Here is a 20363-nt window from a genome sequence, read left to right as displayed (position 1 = left end):
GGTGCCCAGCAGAGTCGGACAGCGTTTGTGAGGTTCGCCAAAGCAGTTCTACACTCAAGAACGGCCCCGACTTGATGTTGGAGGAATTGATGGCTTTAAGAGCCGGCTGACTATCAACGAAGATAGTCACCGGTTCAAAGATCTCTGCATCCAGACTTTTTATCAACTCTGCAGCCATTTTGATCGCGAAGATTTCTGCTTGGAAAACTCTACAGTCGCTGTTCAACCTATATAAGTATTCGAGACACAGCTTTTCGCAGTAGACGCCAGCTCCGGTACCTTCTTCCATCTTGGAGCCGGCTGTGTAGAAAGCCAGACCGTCCAGCCAGACCGTCCTACGGATCCAGTCATCTCTACTAGGGATAACGACCTCAAAATCTTCAAATCTTTGGATTGGTGATAAGTAGTCGCTAATTTTCCCCTGCAGATTTAAGCTAAGGTTTGGTCCTAGCTCCCGAAGAATGCATGCATGTCCATAGGTGCTGTAACGCCAATGATTCAATTCATGTAGCCTTAGGGCACTACGTGCTGCTTGACCTTCGATGCTGAGTCTCATGGGCAAGAGGTTCAACATCGCATTTAGAGCTGCTTGTGGTGTACTTCAAAAAGCTCCAGTAATCAGGATCGAGGCTGCCCTTTGCACCTTGTCTATGTTGCCTGAGTTCGATTTATGTCGAAGCGCATGCCACCAGACAAGACATCCGTAGGATTAGATGGGTCTCACAACAGTATTATACAGCCAGTGTATAATAGCCGGATTTAATCCCCAGCTTTTCCCAATCGAATTCTTACATGAGTAAAGTGCAATCATACCTCTTTTCGTCCGTTCCTCGACGTTCCTCTTCCATCTCAGTTGAGAATCCAGGATTGTACCTAGGTATTTGGCCTCAGGAGATAGATGTAATTGCACTCCATCCAATGTTGGTGGCACGAAGTCGCCGAGCTTACGCTTTCTAGTGAACTGTACCAGTTCTGTTTTCGTTGGATTTACACCAAGGCCATTTGCGGTGGCCCAACGGGACAGCTTTGATAAGGCTCTTTGCAAAAGCTCCGATATTGTGGACATGAATTTGCCAGTTATTAGTATAACCACATCATCCGCGTAAGCGACAACCTTGATGCACTGATTGTCGAATTCCGCCAAGATATTGTTTATCACAAGTAGCCACAGCAGCGGTGAGAGTACACCTCCCTGAGGGGTACCTCTGGTTACTGTCTTCCTTATTGTCAACTCCCCAATACTGGAATTAATGATCCTGCTCTCCAGCATCCTATTTATCTAGCAAATCAGGGTTTCCGGGGTGTTGACCGCTCTAAGCGAGAGATGAATGGACTCAAGTTTTACGTTGTTAAAGGTGGTCTCAGGATAAATATAAAAAAGTCAAAATATATGGTTGTCGGTAGAAACGATATGATTCTTGATACAACACTACAAATAAAGAACGAGACTTTCGAACGTGTAAAGAACTTCAAATACATTGGTTTTCTAATAAACGACAAATGGAATACATCAAACGAAATCAAACGTCGAGTGGAGATGGCCAGAGACACATTTTTCAAATATAAAAACGTACTAACAAATCACGACATAAGTCTAGCAACAAAGATACGATTCACGAAATTTTACATTTGGTCTGTGTTATTATATGGAGCTGAAACGTGGACAATTAAAAGTGCAGATGAAAAGAAAATCGAAGCGTTCGAAATATGGTTATATCGACGGATTTTGAAAATACCATACACTGCTCACATAACAAACCAGGAAGTACTGAGAAGAATGAACCAGGAAAGACAACTCCTACATACTGTCAAATCCCGAAAAATGTCATACTTGGGTCACCTTATGAGAAATACAAAATACAAATTTCTACAAAAAATTATAAAAAGGAAAATAGAAGGAAGCCGAAGCAGAGCCAGGAGAGAGATATATTGGTTAAAAAACATTCAAGACTGGACGGGATACAGAGATGAAACCAACTTACTAAATGCCGCTAAAAATCGAGAACTTACCTACAACTAGATAATATCTATATTTGAAATTAATTTTAAAACATATAAACAATAATATTGTATGATCGCCTTACATCCGAATATCGGATTCGCAAATAAAGAAAACAAAAATAAATTTAATTTTTATTTTTTTATTATTTCAATTATTTTTATGATTGCTTAAGTCTGGAGTATTCCTCCATTGGCTTAACTTCATTACTATCCTCTTTGCAGAGAATAATGTTTACAAAACGCACTGACAGCTTGCAAAAGGGAATTATCAATTGGCTTTTCAGTTTTGGAAATGATGATTTTTTAGTGAAAACCTGAACTCTTTAAGCATCGAGTATTCTCATGTTAATGAGAATGATGCCCACTTTTCGGCTTTCCCAAAAAAACAACAGAACAAAATATTTGCAAGCTGACAGCACGATTCAACTAAGTTGAAATAACATCATCATAACATTTGTAAACATTTTTCTCAAAGTGACAAACAAATTTTCCATCTTTGCCTCAATAAATTAAATACTTCTAAATCGATTATTAAAATTCTGGGAACAAATTTCCTTTAGAGGCACCTGGCGGAACAAATCGGCATTTTCCCCACACATAGCCCATTCTATTCTGATTCCAACGATGTATAACTTTTGTCCAGGAAATGAATACTTCCCGAGATATAGGCCTCGAAAGTTCCGGAAAATCCCTATGTTCGATTTAAGCTAAACTTATTTACTAAACTCGTACCATATGAAAATTTTATTATTACTGGTAAGTCTCGTCTCACCCAACACAGGAATACAATTATATGGGGGAAGTCCACACTTCCCGAGAAATAGGTCACTGAAATTTCTAGAAAGTTTTCGTATATGTTTATTATTTTTTTAGTATAGCGTTATGAGCATTTGTTATTTTAATTTCCATTTTGTTCATATTCATTTCCAATTGAAAATGGAGTACATGATGGAAATTTACCGTTATTTTCAACATGTGCTTCATTTTTAATTTGAAACTCATTTGAACAAAAATGGTTAATCAAGTAACATACATAAGTGATCTTTTTTTCGGATGCCGAAATGGGAACCTAACTTCTCCTGTCCTCGAAAAACTACAGGAATGGAATCTAATTCCAAAGGAAGGCATGCTCAAATGCAACCGGGGTCATGCACTAAAGTTGTGTCCTTACCCAAGTTGTGATGGATGGATAGGGAGGTATATAATAGTACAGCTTTGTTTTTCCCATTGTAACTTTTTTTATTTTAGATGCAGTAAAACATTCCGGGGCCGTATAAAGGGCAAATGTAATTTCAGACGTTCCTTCCGGAAAGGAACATTCTTTGATAAATCACATTTGCCCATTTACAAAATCCTCGTTTTTGTGTTCATGTGGACAAAACGTACCGGTGGATTAAATGACATAATAGATGAAATATCAATTGGTTTGCGGGCTGCAGTGGACTGGAACAACTTCTGCAGAGAAGTTTGTATCCACAGTTCCTTTCAGACCCAAATAGAAATCGGCGGCCCCGGAAAAATTGTCGAAATTTATGAAACCAAAGTGGGGAAACGAAAATTCCACCGCGGACATCATGTTGAGGGGCAGTGGGCGTTTGGAGGTGTTGAACGTGGTTCCAATAACAGTTTTATGTTTCCCGTGGAGGATCGGACCCGAGACACCCTACTGCCCCTCATTAAAAAATATATTAAGCCAGAATCCATAATTATTTCAGACTGCTGGAGAGTAAGTATAACAGTATATTTTAAAAAAATAAATAATATATTTTTATTTTTTAATTTTAGGCTTATAAAACACTATCCAAAGAGGAGTACACCCACCACCAAGTAAACCACTCAGAAAATTTTGTGGATCCACAGACCGGTTATCACACAAATACCATGGAGGGGTTATGGCGCCATCTGAAAAGATCAGTTCCTGAATATAACCGTAGGAAAATATTTTTCGACGGTTATATTCAGAAATTTGTCTTTTCAAGATGGTGCCGAGCCAATAACAAGAATGCATTCTTGGAATTTCAGCGGGTCAGCTGTATGATCCAACAAAATCTTTAGCTGACTCCGAATTTGAGAAACCAAGAATGGATCCTTCTTCCTCTAATGTATTGTTGGAAAGTGGATCCACAAGCGAGGAATCACAAGAGAGTAAAGCCGATACTGAAATCAGCAGTGAAGATGAATACCCCAATAAGAACAGCACTGCTGAAAGTGAAGATGAACCACCCGCCAAAAAATTAAAAATTTAAAATAATAGCAAAACTATTTTTTAATTTGTTTAGTAATTTCTCTTCTTTTTGTCCAAATAAGTATTTTGTCTTATGCCATGTTCATACCAGCATTTGAATCACGTTGTTCGCTCTCATAATTATGTACACGAATTAACCTGTTCATACGACATGGTACACAATTCATAGCATCATGATTCATATTTTCATACTTTTTATTTGCTGAATTTAAAGAAAGTTTCAGCCAAAAGACGATTAAAATTAATTGATATAAACTGAAAAAAATATTTGTCCTTCTTTCAGATATCTATTTAATATTAAATAATATTTTTTCATTCATCGTTTCTATTTTTTCTCACAATTTTGCTGTTTTCAGCACATTTTTTAATTTTTCTATTTTCAAAATTATAGAGAGACCTGCCAAAATAACTTTTTGGTATACAGACTTTCTGGCAGGCATTTGATTTTTGTTTCTAAATTTGAACGCGAATTTAAAACGATGGACAAGAAATGCAGCTGTGGTAAAAGAGAAGAGAAAATTTGCTATGATTTGAATGTATACTAGTCGTTAAACCGTTTACTTTTCATTAACGTTTTGCAGTTTTTCTAAAAATATTTAGGTTTTTAATAAATTTTTAAATTTTATATTTTTTCTGTCATAATTAATTTATTTCGATAAATTCTCTCATTTGTTAGAGATGGGAGGACATATTTTATCGTCGTTCTGAGAGTAATTTAAATTGAACAATGCACAAAAATCGTTGTTCGTTCTCAAAATTTTGTATGGAAAATTAAGTAATTATATCGTAATTTGGGGTCGAACAACGAATAGAGAACGAATTACCGTCAGCCTGAACAAGGCATTACTTTATGTTACAATTAGAAAAATTTAAAATTACAAATTTTTCTTTTGAATTATAATTTTTTCTGTACAGGTGCAAATCTCGGGGAATGTAAACAAAATTTCTTTAAAATTGTAAATTTTTCTCTAAATAGCCGGTCTTCGGCCGGGGATTTAAGACTTTCTCCTATGGACAGGTGCAAATCTCGGGAACGGGAACAAAATTTTCTCCTAAATTGCAATTTTTTCTCCAAATAGCCGGCCTTCGGCCGGGGATTTAAGACTCTCCTATGGACAGGTGCAAATTTCGAGAACGGGAAGAAAATTTTCTCCTAAATTTTCAATTTTTCCCCTAGGAGAAAGCCGACTAGAAATTCAGAGAGAGCATACCGGAAAACCGTAGAAACCACCTGTATCTCAAAAAGTCAAAAATGGCGTATGGAACACTTAAGCATGACACCGACAAATTATACACATAAATATCCTTCTCCATTTATTTCTCCCAAATTTATATACCACTTAACAATCTGGCATCTCTGTGCATCCTATTTAACATAACAATCGACAAAACGAGAGACTGTGTGAATTATTTCCCAGTGGGAAAATTGGGAACATATTACATTGAAAATATATTTATTAACGCATTATAAGCAATTCGTTCCAAAACGTATCCGTAAGAATCGAAAAAAGAATATAATTGGACAATATGTTAAATTATTAAATATATTATAGAAGATACGTTATATAATATACCGTAGAGAATCGAACGAGTAATTTCACTTGACAAAAAATTCATATTAATTACATCTTACATTCCCACTGGATACGACAAGGGAATGCAATGTTTCTTTTTCTATATTTTTTTTTTATAGTCCCGTTATCTGCCGACGCCTTCAAGTCGCAGCATAAATTTGCCAGTTTTATTTGTGTCGTGTAACAATAAAGACGTAAGTTCGAAAAATGTATTCCAAAAGACATTGGATACATTCAAAAATATTCTTAGCCGTATTGAAATCAAACTGGATTAAAAAAAACTAATCTGATCTTCAAAAAATTGGGGAAAACTTCACTTCATATGTAAGTCACAAAGTCATTTTTGAATATTCTTTTTTGTTTTTTATTATTATTGCTACCATTTTATTTCCCTCTTACAGATACCAATTATGGAAAGAATTTTAGTACCTCGTGGACTATTAAAAAATTTTAATGAACTATTTTAATTGCTGTTTTTAATGAATGAATATTTTTTTTGTATTCTATGAATACTTTTTTACCTACATAAAATCCTTATATTTCTAAATATAATTAAAAAATGAATTAAAAATAATGGTTTTCTATTTCAATTCAATAAATTACTTAAGGCATACCGGGGGAATAAATTATTTATAAAAAGAGAATACATACATAATACGATGCATTCCAGTATATGAATTCCATTATATATTACTAAAGAACTATAAAAGAATATACCCATAGATTACACGATGCTTTCTATGGATACTATAAAGGAATATATTATTTTCCTAGGACATGCACCGTGTTACGAATAATGTATTCGGTAATCAATAAAACATAGTGGCTCTGTATTACCCGTTCGATTCCCATCGATTACATTTTCCCACTGGGTTGTTGCTGTTGTTTGTTTTTGGCAACGACAATGAGAGCCAATGTTGGTTTTTTGCTAGGTAAATAATCAAAACACAGTAGCCCCCCATTGTATTTTCCACTAAATCTCTCTACTCTCACACTCTCTGTCATAACGACGGTTCGTGTGGTGTTCGTGTGTGGGGGTTTGTTTGCATGATTTTCTCATGGGCAAATAAATGAATGAATAAATGCGACTGACTGTTGGTTTTTCTCGGCTGTGCTGCTTGCGTTGCGGTGACGTCGACGTTAGTGTGAGGCCGTGGCAGTGTAACAACGGCGACGTTGATGGTAATGTTTGTTGATGGGTATTGTTTTTTATTTGTTTTTCTCTTCGTGTTGTCGCGGAGATGTTGTTGTTGTTGTTCCATTTGAGGATATTGCTTGCTCTCATTCTTAATGGGTATTTCATATTGTTGTTGCTGTTGTTAGTGGTTGTTGGTTTTTGTTATTATTTGTATTGTGTGCCTCTGCCTTAGTGATGAGTATTGTTGGTTTTTCTGGGTATTTCTCGTGTTGGGCTTTGTTTGCCAAGGGGGTGGTGAGTGGTAATATTTACTACGACTACTGTGAGTATGCTGCTCTGCTTGCTTGTGGATGATGCTGCTTGGCTCATCAAAAAACAATATCAAATTGTTTTGTTGATTTTTGTGTGTGTGATACTTTCGTTTGATGGCTCGTCGCTGCCGTACCATGCCGTGTCCGTGTCGTGCCTTGTTCAATTTAGTTTAAGATTGTAAGGCGTGCGTGTTGGTTGTTCAAAACGGAATCGAATTTATCTAAACAAACAAAATAAAATCCGGTTGAAAAACAAATAAGAATTTGTGTGTAATAACAACAACAAGAATAAGCAAATAGTTGCAACCTCTTTACGCGAATAGTCGTTGGTCGGTTGAAATTGTTTTAGATGTGCGGCGACGATTAGTAAAGGTGCAACCAAATGAAAAGCCTTTGGAATAAAGCGTGTTATCAATAAAACAAATTACAACAACAACAATTTATTGGAATTCTGTGAGAAAACAATTAATAACAACAACAAGAAGAAGTAAAAGTTTGAAACATTTATAAAACAAATTGTTGAGAATTTTGTTACTTTTAAACAAAACAGGCCACCAAAAATTCTAGCAAGTGCGGCGTGTGTGTGTACGCGTAAACACATGTTCATCGTGGGCTAAGTGAAAAAGTCGAGTGTTTACAACGGTTTTTTTCTTCGAGTGTAAGTGTGATGATTATTTTTTCTATTCTTTTTTTTTGGTGATTCTTCACGGCAATAATGATATTTTTAGAAAACGTGGATACCATTTGCTCGCTATTTGGCCGTCGATTGCCTTACAAACAAATTAGAATAGAAAAGGAGGAGAGGTGATGAGATAACTAAAAATTCTTTGTCTCTAGAAAATTTATTGAATTTGTTGTTATTTTTGTTTACAAAATTAAAACAATTAGTAATTGAAAATTTGAATACTGAAGAGAAAGAAAATGCAAAGAGATTTTTTTGTATAATTTCCAAAAACAAAAAATTCTAATTTTTTGTACATCCAAAAAATGAAATCAATAACTCAAGTGGTTTTTGTGTATAAATTTTGTTTATTTTATGCTCTCCGGCCTCCATGTGTCATTTAAAACGTTTTTATGGTGTGTGCATATTTTCTTCTTCTTTTAATGTCATATGCCAAAAAAGAAACAATGAAGTGAAACAAATGTCTTCACAACTCTTCTTGTTTAGTTTGGCACAGCAGCAGCAGTTGAGTTGACAAGTGCATTTCATCTCAAATACCCATCAACAACAACCACAAAGGCAAGAGTAATGCATGCACAAGAGGGCGCAGAATCCCCACTCAGCTGTTGTTGAGAATTAATGTAGGTGCCACTTTTGTTAAGTCTGTTGTTGGTGTTGTTGTTACTGTTGCATGATATCTCTTGCTTACATCTCTCGTCGTGATAAGGCATGCATTCGTTTTTTTTGATAACGGGTTATTACTCACCAAATTCTGATAAGATTTTATTTTTATTACCTACTCTCTGACATTCATGCATTGCGCTGCACGCCCTCTCCTCAGATGTTGTGATGACATCAAGGATGACATGTAAACGATGAGAATTGATAACGTTTTGGCAAATGCAACAGAATTGTCATCTCGCATTGACGGGTGCAATGAAATTTTAATAAAATTATGGAGGAAATTTTGTAAAACCATAAAAAAATGTGTGGAATATATAAAGTGTTATCAATAATCTAAGGGACATTCTATAGTGAAAATCATATTAAAATACAGTACCAAATGAAAGCTCAGTTGTTACACGTCAAATAAGTACTCACAAAGCAGTTAAAACACAGAAGAAAGCACTGATGTAAATATGCTATTATGCCACGGAAAGGCGCCTAACATTGTTTGACAAATGGAAATTATTCAAGCATACAGCTAGCCGTAAAGGCCTGCGTACATAAGCTGCCTTGCCTGCTTATCTTGCTTACTTCTGATAATAGAATAAAAAAGAAAAGGGCAACCCAGTTCGAAATTTCCTCGGCCTTCTTTATTCTTTTATTTTTATTATGTCAAAAATGAAGCAGGAAAGCAAGGCAATCAGGCAGAGCAGCTTATGTACGCAGGCCTTAATAACGGCAATAATTGGAATCATGAATAACGACGGCATCGACGACAACCTTTGACATAGGAAACCGGATTAGAATTGCACAATGGAATGTAAAAACTTTTACATTGCATCATAGGTATATTAAGTTTGGAAACTAGTGACCAAAAAGCGACGAAACGTTGGGAAGAAAATTAATAAAGCATTGTTTTACTTGCAAAATTAATCGACAATAACAAAGAAGTTAAATGGAAGAATTAGAAGGAGATGGAAACTTTGGATACGACACAATCTTAAGACCTCGGCGCCTAACATTGTTAGATAAATGGAAATTATTCAAGCTTACAACTAGCCGTAATAACGGTAATAATCGGCATCGAGACAACCTTTGACAGAGGAAACCGGATTAGAATTGCACAATGGAATGTAAAAACCCTTAAGAGGAGCATCAATCAGTTAGTTTGAAAACTACTGACCAAAATAGTGACGGAACGTTGGGAAGAAAAGCATTAAATCAGTTTTGTTTATTTGCAAACGGGATAAGAATTGCACAATGGAATGTAAAAACTCTTAAGAAAAGCATCAAATATTTAGTTTAGTGACCAAAAAAGTGACGAAACGTTGGGAAGAAAATTATGTAATAAAGCATAGCTCTATTTGCAAAATTAATCGACAATAAAAAAAATTAAATGGAGGAATTAGAAGGAGAGGAAAAATTTGGATACGACACAAGTATAGGATAAACACAAAGGTAGTGTTAAAGACCTCGGTACATAAGCTATTTCTGCAATATAATAAAGAACGGCCGAGTTAAATTCGAAATAAGATTGGCCTTTGTTTTCATTCTCTTACCAGAAATGACTTAACCTACAATGGCAAGCTGCTTATGTATGAAATAATAATAATCCACAAATAAATAATTTCAATTATACGCAGCAGCTACGACAATTTCGAATGTACAGTTATTCACAAGGGTAAAATGTCAGAACCCTTTAATACAATCTCGGGCAAGGATGACTTCTGTCACCTTTGCTCTTCTTGGTTGTGATCGATGCCATAGTGAGGCGTGCCTACCATGAAAACCCTAGAGGTATTGTGTGGGATCCAGTAAATGGCTTCTCTGTCCTAGAACTTATCGTTTTTTCAAATGCAAATGTGTTTTTATACATTAACGGATATTTGGCCGTTTGAAATGTATTTTTCTTCACAACAACCGCTTTTTGCGATGCCTTTGAAGTTATGAGTTTTGGCTTTGAACGCTAACACGCCGTGACAACATTTTTTTTTGATATGTTTTCAAGGACGTGGGTTCAAATCCCAGCCGGGCTCAGCCTATTTTTTATTTTTTGAAATTTTGCCTGTTAGGGCTGAGCCCGGCTGGGATTTGAACCCACGTCCTTGAAAACATATCAAAAAAAAATGTTGTCACGGCGTGTTAGCGTTCAAAGCCAAAACTCATAACTTCAAAGGCATCGCAAAAAGCGGTTGTTGTGAAGAAAAATACATTTCAAACGGCCAAATATCCGTTAATGTATAAAAACACATTTGCATTTGAAAAAACGATAAGTTCTAGGACAGAGAAGCCATTACATAGTCGATACGTCCGAAGATTTGCTTTACCACCAATGAAACCAGGTAACGTAATTTGGTGACTATGTGGGTTCGAGTCCATGGCTTTCCTTTTTCACTTGCAAATAATTTCAGATCATTAAGCTTAACTCTAAACGAGAAAATTAATAAAATCATTAAAAAAATGATCTTCGCCCTAACAGGCAAAATTTCAAAAAATTATCAAAATTATTCAATTGCAATGTGTCATGAAGTGCTTAGACGCATGAATACCGAACTTCAAGTTACACGTATGATAAAAACCAGAAAACTGCCTATTTGTGCCATTTAATGAGGAATGAAAAATATAAGCTGCTCCAAGCCATTATACAGACCAATATCGATGGAAAAAGTCCCGGAGGAAGAATAGAAACAACATGGATAAGTAACATTAAAGAATGGACGGGTGTGCAAAACGAACGAATTCTTTTAAATGCCGCCAGAAACCGAAGCCTTTCGATAATTGAATAATGTAAAAAATGGAGTAAGACAAGGAGGTGCACTGTCATCCCACACTCTTCCTATTTGTGTTAGATATGGTGATGACAAAGACGAACGAAGTACCCGACGGTAGAGTTGTAGATTGCTACACAATACAATTGAACGATCTAGTTCAATGGACTCCGTTCGTTTGTATAAAACATGAAATCACTCCTATTTTTTTGTACTAAGACAGCGAACTATGAACTAGATTGCTCAACTCTACCCGACGGAATACAATGGAAGCTGATTTGAACGATTACATGCCCTGGATTACACGAACGATTTATGCTTAATGCTGGAAAACAGAGATTGTCGCCTTAGCGTCGGTCCAAAAATAAACTTCCTCCAAACTAAAGTGATGAGAATATCAACGAACAAATTCACTTCAATAATTACTAATAATCAAACTATAGCAGATGTCAAACAGTTCAGCTTTATAATAAGCACAGATGGTTGGGCAGATATGTATGTCGTAATAAACAGATTGAATAAGACCCGTCATGCATTTGCGCTCCTTGGAAGCCAAATATCAGCACAAACTAATAGTGCGTTTGCATATAACCGGATTTAATAAACCCAGTGGGTACCAAATCCATAGATCCATATATTCAATACGAATGTAAAATCTGTCCTGCTTTACTGAAATGAAACCTGCGAAGTAACCCCGACACAATCGCCTAGAAACTGCTGCTCTTTTTCTGGGCAATGCAGAGATGCAACGTGCTCCGTGTTTATTGGGAACATTGAAATCCAACGAAAGAAATTGATAGGCCACGGACATGAACATAGTCAAAGTTTGCTACCAATGGAACCTACAGGGACACAGGAACAGGGGAAGACCAAATATTACGCTAAGAAGATCAGTGGAAGAAGAATTTATTAACAAGAGTGTCACATGGCAACAGTTCAGATACCTGTTACTAGACAGAAAAAGATTCGGAAGTTTTGTCGATAATTTGTAATAGCATTTTTATTTAAGTGATGTCGCTTGAAGGTCCAATCGGTGCGATATGTATTTTCGCAGACTGAATCAAGGCAGTACAATATACGACCAAAAATGTTTTTTTCCATATTTCCGTCGGCAAATATGAATAACATTTTGCCAAATACATTTTCCGACGGGTAATTAAGGCGAGTAAAGCTGAAAACACATACAACGTTTGAGTAAAGTTTTGTGTTGGGCGTTGAGAAAAAAACAACAACAACAGGGCGACGCCGATACCAAAGTCCAGCGTTTATCTGTTTGTCGACATATATTTCATATGAATTTGAATTTTTCGGCATCATGCCCAACAGTGTAAAAACGGCCAAAACGACACAAAACTTTACCCAAACGTTGTATGTGTTTTCAGCTTAAAGGATGCCTGTTATAGCGGGTATGGAAATTCCACATGATTTTATCCGACGATCTGTTTCAAATTCATGATGTAAACTTCTATATTTTTTGCTGAATTTTTATTATGTATTCACGATGTGGATAATGTTATCCAAATAACGGGAATAAACTATATACGATATCTAAATAATGTGGATAATCTATATACTTTATCCAAATTATGTAAATATACAAATAACAGGAATAAAATATCTGTGTTATCTACATAAAATGCGTATAATGAACTTACTTTATTTAAATAATAGGGATAATGTATCTGTGTTATCTAAATAACGTGGATAATGTATCTATGTTATCTAAATAACGAGGAATATTTTTAAAGTAGCGTGGATAATGTATCTACTTCATATTAATAACGTGGATAATGCAGAAAATATATCTGCGTTATCCAAATAACGTGGATAATATATCTACGTTATCTAAACAAAGTGGATAATGTATCTACGTTATCTAAATACCGTGGATCATTTATCTACGTTATCTAAATACCGTGGATAATTTATCTACGTTATCTAAATAAGATGGATAATGTATCTATGTTATCTAAATAAGATGGATAATGTATCTACGTTACTTAATTACATGGACAATGTATCTACGTTACCTAAATACCGTGGATAATTTATCTACGTTACCTGAATAACGTGGATAAAGTATCTACGTTATCTAAATAACGTGGTTAATGTATCCAATCAATCTATGTACATTATATAAATACCGTGGATAATGTATCTACGTTATCTAAATCACTTGGATAATGAATTTCCGTTATCTAAATAACGTGGGTAATGTCTCTACGTTATCTAAAAAACGTGGATAATTTATATACGTTATATAAACGACGTGGATAATGTATCTACGTTATCTAAACATCGTGGATAATGTATCTACGTTATCTAAATACCGTGGATAATTTATCTACGTTATCTAAATATCGTGGATAATGTATCTACGTTATCTAAATAACGTGGATAATGTATTTACGTTATCTATGTAACGTGGATAATGTATCTACGTTGTCTAAATAACCTGGATAATATATTTCCGTTATCTAAATGACGTGGATAATGTATCTACGTTATCTAAATAACGTGGATAATGTATCTACGTTATCTAAATAACGTGGATAATGTATCTACGTTATCTATGTAACGTGGATAATGTATCTACGTTGCCTAAATAACATGGATAATGTATTTCCGATATCTAAATGACGTGGATAATGTATCTACGTTATCTATGTGACGTGGATAATGTATCTGCGTTATCTAAATGACGTGGATAATGTATCTACGTTATCTAAATAACGTGGATAATGTATCTACGTTATCTATGTAACGTGGATAATGTATCTACGTTGTCTAAATAACTTGGATAATGTATTTCCGTTATCGTAATAACGTGGATAATGTATCTACGTTATCTATGTGACGTGGATAATGTATCTGCGTTATCTAAATGACGTGGATAATGTATCTACGTTATCTAAATAACGTGGATAATGTATCTACGTTATCTATGTAACGTGGATAATGTATCTACGTTGTCTAAATAACTTGGATAATGTATTTCCGTTATCGTAATAACGTGAATAATGTATCTACGTTATCTATGTAACGTGGATAATGTATCTATGTTATCTAAAATCGTGGATAATGTATCTATGTTATCTAATAAAGTGGACAATGTATCTATGTTATCTAATAAAGTGGATAATGTACCTACGATATTATTTAAATAACGTGGATAATGTATCTACGTTATCTAAATAATGTGGATAAAGTATCTACGTTATCTAAATAACGTGGATAAAGTATCTACGTTATCTAAATAACGTGGTTAATGTATCGACGTTATCTAAACGACGTGGATAATGTATCTACGTTATCTAAATAACGTGGATAATGTCTCTGAGTTATCTAAATCACGTGGATAATGTATCTACGTTATCTAAATGACGTGGTTAATGTATCTGCGTTAACTAAATAACGTGGATAATAATCTACGTTGTCTATGTAACGCGGATAATGTATCTTTACTATCTATGTGACGTGGTTAATGTATCATTGTTGTCTAAGAAATATGGATAATGTATCTAAGTTATCTTAATATCATTGATAATGTATCTACGTTATCTAAATAACGTGGGTAATGTATCTACTTTATCTATATAGCATGGATAATGTATCTATGTTATCTAAATAACGTGGATAATGTATCTATGTTATCTAAATAACGTGGATAATGTATCAACGTTATCTGTATAGCATGGATAATGTATCTATGTTAACTAAATAACGTGAATAATCTATCTACGTTGTCTATATAGCATGGATAATGTATCTATGTTATCAATATAGCATGGATAATGTATCTATGTTATCTAAATATCGCGTATAATGTAACTACGTGATCTAAATAACCTCAATAATGTCTCTAACATTACCAAATAACATAACTACATTATCTATGGCATAAATAATGTATTTACATTATATTAATAATTTGTACTAACAAAATTATGCAGATAATATCCCCTCGTCTATCGACAAAAATGTAAATAATTTACTTTTTCGTGCAATTTAACTGCATTTTGTCTGTGTAAATGTGCATGTCCAGTCAGTCAAGTCATTACTTGGTAATTGGGCGGCATTTATTTTTTCTTCAAAAATACACACACACAGATACAAACTGCCTTTCATTTCGTGTGTGTGTGTGTATTTAGAAATAATTTGTAAAGCAAAACCTCAAATTGTGGATTTTATATGACCATCTCAAATTTTTATTATAGCCTCTGTCTTTTGACTGAGGAGACTCTGGTTAACCAGTTAGTCCTGCTGCTAACAGCAACAGCAACAACAATTGGTGTTGTTCTTGTTATTGCTGTTGATTTGTGCAAGTATTTACCATGGCACAGGAAAGAGACTTGAATTTAATTTGAAAAATATTCTTCAAGGTGTTACAAATGTAATCAAAAAGAAAACAACAGCAACAACAACAAAAGGAATAATAACAACTGCTTGTTTAAGTGTTGGATATAATAAACAACAAAAAGGAAAACAGCAAAAAGATGATTTAAGGCGGTTAAAGATACCACCTTAACATAAGCAGCAAATAATGCATGGCCAGCCAGGCAGACCGGCAAGGAGATTCCAAAATGTGCAACCACACCAGACATTCTGGCACATTGAGAACAAGAAGAAGAACACCAACAACAACATCAGGAAAACATCAGCAGCACCTCATGTGATTACAAATAACCATGCTGTTGTTTGTTTGTTTCATCATCACCGCCGACGACGTGGAGATTGCGCAGAAGCGCGAAACTCCATTATTTATGATGATAATGATGTGTGCGAAAACTTAATGAAACCTTTTAAAATAACCACAACAAACCAACCAACTAGCCAGCCTGCCAGCCAGAGAGGCAACAGATAGCCAGTCAACCAGCCAGCCAAGCTACCTTCTTAGCCCAGAGTCCAGCATCCCATCCAATTTAAACACGGCAAACATGAAAAAACCCAAGAGAAATCCAAGAAAACAAGCAAGCAGCAACAACAACAATGATGTTGGACGACAACAACAACAGGGAAAAAGCCCATAAACGCTTTTCATTAGCATCATTTTCTGGCGAATGCATTTATCGTGAGGTTCGCGAGACCGGCCCCTTAAGACAAATCCCTCCCATCCTCATCATCTGTAACTGGGTAAATATCGAGCCGAAAAGAAAACAAAAATAATACAACAACGTTTTTAGTTTTTTTTTTGTTGTTGTTGTTGGCTCGGCAAATATGATTAAAGGCAATCGTTGATTTTTCTTGGTGTTAGCAGCAGCAGCAGCGGCAAGCAAACGATCTCTTAAATATATGACCCATACTTAACATCTCTTTACTCCGTCGTCGTAGCAGACTGGATGGCTGGCTGGCTGGTTGACTGGCTAACTGCCTTACTGATATGGCCAAAGTTGGTGTGCTGGGCCCATCAAGCATAAAATTGGTATGTGAAACACAAAAACAAAACACCAAAAGCGTACTGCTTCAAATTTGGGCTTTTTTTGTTGGCAGTTGTCTTCCGCTCTACCTCTTCCCCCATTACTTCTATCTGTAGGTTATTTTTGTGTACCTCCTCTTCAAACACATTAGTTAAGAAAATAAGTATATGTTTTCCTAACCAGCAACAAAAACAACACCAACACAAATAACACCATTACGGGAGAAGAACAATAAAGGCAATGAGCGGAGCGCAGCGGCAACAATCTGCATCAGCAAACCAATTTGCGCATTGCTCCTAAGCAAAAAAAAAAGAACGGCACAAAAAACCCGATCAGCAAATGCTGAAAATTACCACGTCAGCACATCCCTTCAACATGTGTTAAGGTTTTCTCGTTTAAAAGTGGAAGACGAATACGAAGAGTGATACCCCGAAACACAAGCAACAACAACAACACACTGTGCTGTGAATGATAATAATAATGACGACATTGACGAACCTGATGACTATCCGGGTTCTGGGCAAATAAGTGATCCTTAAAGACAGCTACAACAACAACGCCAATATTCATAATTACATACACATGTATTTAAAGCAAATAATATGAACTCAAAAGGACAAAAAGGATATTTCAAGTACTTGCCCAATTTTTAATATCCTTTTTTTATTACCCTCCTACCTTTCTTTCACCACTTGAAAGATTACACAGCATATGTGCGGCATTAAGTAGCCTGGAAGAGGTAAAAACCCACATACACAAATTTTCTGTGGAACGTAATTTCCTAAAGGTTAGGTAACTGAAGTGGAAATTATAAAATAAATATTAATTGGAGTGTCATCAGCCCACTGCCAGGGATTTTTATTGCCCATCGCTGCTGTTGTTGTATAACGTATTGACCAACTGGTCCTTCGGATACATTTGCCACTCACACATTACATTCAGTTATCAATTTATTTATTTATTATCGAATGAATGGAACCAAATAGGGAACAGGTCGACAATACTTAACGTTGTTTATGTAACGTAGATACATTATCCGGGCTATTTGGATAACGTGAAGGCATTACTCACAGCATTTAGATATAGTTGATACATTATCCACCTTATTTACATAACTTATATATATTATGGGAGTTATTTAGATAACGTAGATATATTATCCAGGTTATTTGGATAACGTGAATATATTTTTCACGCTATTTGGAGACGTGAATACATTATCGGAGACTGTCAACTTTATTTAGATATTGTAGATACATTATCCAATTTATTTAGATATCGCAGATATTTATTTGACATAATTTACATAACGTAGATATATTATTCACCTTAGATAGATAACGTAGATACCTTATCCACGTTGTTTAGATAACGTAGATACCTTATCCACATTATTTTATTTATTTATTATAATGCAGATGCATTATCCACGTTATCTGGATAACGTAGATGCACTATCCAAGTTGGTTATGTAACGCAGATACCTTATCCACTTTAACTGGATAACGTAGATACCTTAACAACGTTATGTGGATAACGTAGATACCTTATCCACGCTATTTGGATAACGTATATACCTTATCAGCGTTATCTGGATAATGTAGATGCATTATCCACGTTATCTGGATAACGTAGATGCATTATCCAAGTTAATTATATAACGCAGATACCTTATCCACGTAATCTGGATAACGTATATACCTTATCAACGTTATCTGGATAACGTAGATACCATATCCAGATATCCATATTATCTCGATACCGTGTGACGTAATCCACGTTACCTGGACAATGTAGATACCTTATGTACGGTATTTAGATAACGTATATGCATTATCCACGTTGGTTATGTAACGTAGATACATTATTCACGTTATCTGGCTAATGTAGATACATTATTCACGTTATCTGGATAACGCAGTTACCTTATCCACGTTATCTGGATAACGTAGATAACTTATCAATGTTATCTGGATAACGTAGATACCTTATCCACGTTATTTGGATAACGTCGATACATTATCCACATTAGTTAGATAACGTAGTTACATTGCTTCTATGTCGATACCTTATCTACGGTATTTAGATAACATAGATGCATTAGCCACATTGGTTATGTAACGTTGATACATTATCCACGTTATCTGAATAACGTACATACATTATTCACCTTATCTGAATAACTTTGATGCATTATCCACTTTATACGGATAACGTTGATACATTTTCACGTTATCTGGATAAGGTAAAAACATTATCCACGTTATTTAGATAACGTAGATATTTTGTTTCTATGTAGATACCTTATCTACGGTATTTAGATAACGTAGGTACCTCATCCACATTGTTTAGATAACGTAGATAACTTATCCACGTTAACTGGATAGTGTAGATGCATTATACATTTTATCTGGATAACGTAGATGCATTAACCAAGTTGGTTATGTGACGTAGATAACTTATCCACGTTATTTGGATAACGTAGATACATTATCCACGTTACCTGGGCAATGTAGATAAATTATGCACGATATTTGGTTAATGCATATACATTATCCACCTTGTCTGGATAACGTAGAATATTATCCACGTTATTTGGATAACTTAGATACATTATCCACGTTATTTGGATAACGTAGATACATTATCCACGTTACCTGAACAATGTAGATACATTATCCACGTTATTTGGATAACGTAGATACATTATCCACGTTACCTGGACAATGTAGATAAATTATCCACGTTATCTGGATAATGTATATACATTATCCACTTTATCTGGATAATGTAGATACATTATTGACGTTATCTGGATAATGCAGAAACATTATCCACTTTATCTGGATAATGTAGATACATTATCCACGTTATTTGGATAATGTAGATAAATTATCCACTTTATCTGGATAATGTAGATACATTATCCACGTTATTTGTATAACGTAGATACATTATCCACGTTACCTGGACAATGTAGATACATTATCCACGTTATTTGGATAACGTAGATACATTATCCACGTTACCTGGACAATGTAGATACATTATCCACTTTATCTGGATATTGTAGATACATTATTAACGTTATCTGGATAATGTAGATACATTATTGACGTTATCTAGATAATGTAGATACATAATCCACGTTATCTGGATAATGTAGAACATTATCCACGTTATGTGGATAATGTGGAACATTATCCACGTTATCTGGATAATGTAGGTACATTATTGACGTTATCTGGATAATGTAGATACATTATTGACGTTATCTGGATAATGTAGATACATTATCGACGTTATCTGGATAACGTAGAATATTATCCACGTTATCCGGATAATGTAGATACATTATCCACATTATCTGAATAACGTAGAACATTGTCCGCGTCATCTGGATAATGTAGATACATTATTGACGTTATCTGGATAATGTAGATACATTATCCATGTTATTTGGATAATGTAGATGCATTATTCACGTTATCTGGATAATGTAGATGCATTATCCACGTTATCTGGATAATGTAGATAAATTATCCACTTTATCTGGATAATGTAGATACATTATCCACGTTA

At 35.0% G+C, this 20363-nt stretch overlaps 2 protein-coding genes across 3 annotated transcripts in view; both read left to right on the top strand.

Annotated features, from left to right (window-relative positions):
- Positions 1–3013: 3013 nt before the first annotated feature.
- LOC141388994 (uncharacterized) lies at positions 3014–4247 on the top strand. Its single transcript, XM_073959986.1, has 5 exons — positions 3014–3025; positions 3101–3198; positions 3250–3727; positions 3787–3931; positions 4024–4247. Exons 1-5 carry the CDS (start codon positions 3014–3016, stop codon positions 4245–4247), a joined length of 957 nt encoding a protein of 318 aa, XP_073816087.1.
- Positions 4248–7374: 3127 nt separating this feature from the next.
- Positions 7375–20363, top strand: part of mld (molting defective) — a 123850-nt gene continuing 110861 nt past the window's right edge. Inside the window, exon 1 of one of the 2 annotated variants that reach the window (XM_073976549.1) lies at positions 7375–7927. The gene's annotated coding sequence lies outside the window, so the exon portion shown is untranslated. Of the gene's footprint in view, positions 7928–9941; positions 10055–20363 lie in introns of those variants that run through there. The other variant, XM_073976559.1, reaches the window with a different exon arrangement.

The sequence above is a fragment of the Musca autumnalis genome, unplaced genomic scaffold (genome assembly GCF_047663935.1).
Source record: "Musca autumnalis isolate F117 unplaced genomic scaffold, ASM4766393v1 scaffold_1, whole genome shotgun sequence".
Lineage (NCBI taxonomy): Eukaryota > Metazoa > Arthropoda > Insecta > Diptera > Muscidae > Musca > Musca autumnalis.
The sequence above is the reverse complement of the archived record's forward strand: the minus strand, read 5'-3'. Positions and strand labels throughout refer to the sequence as shown.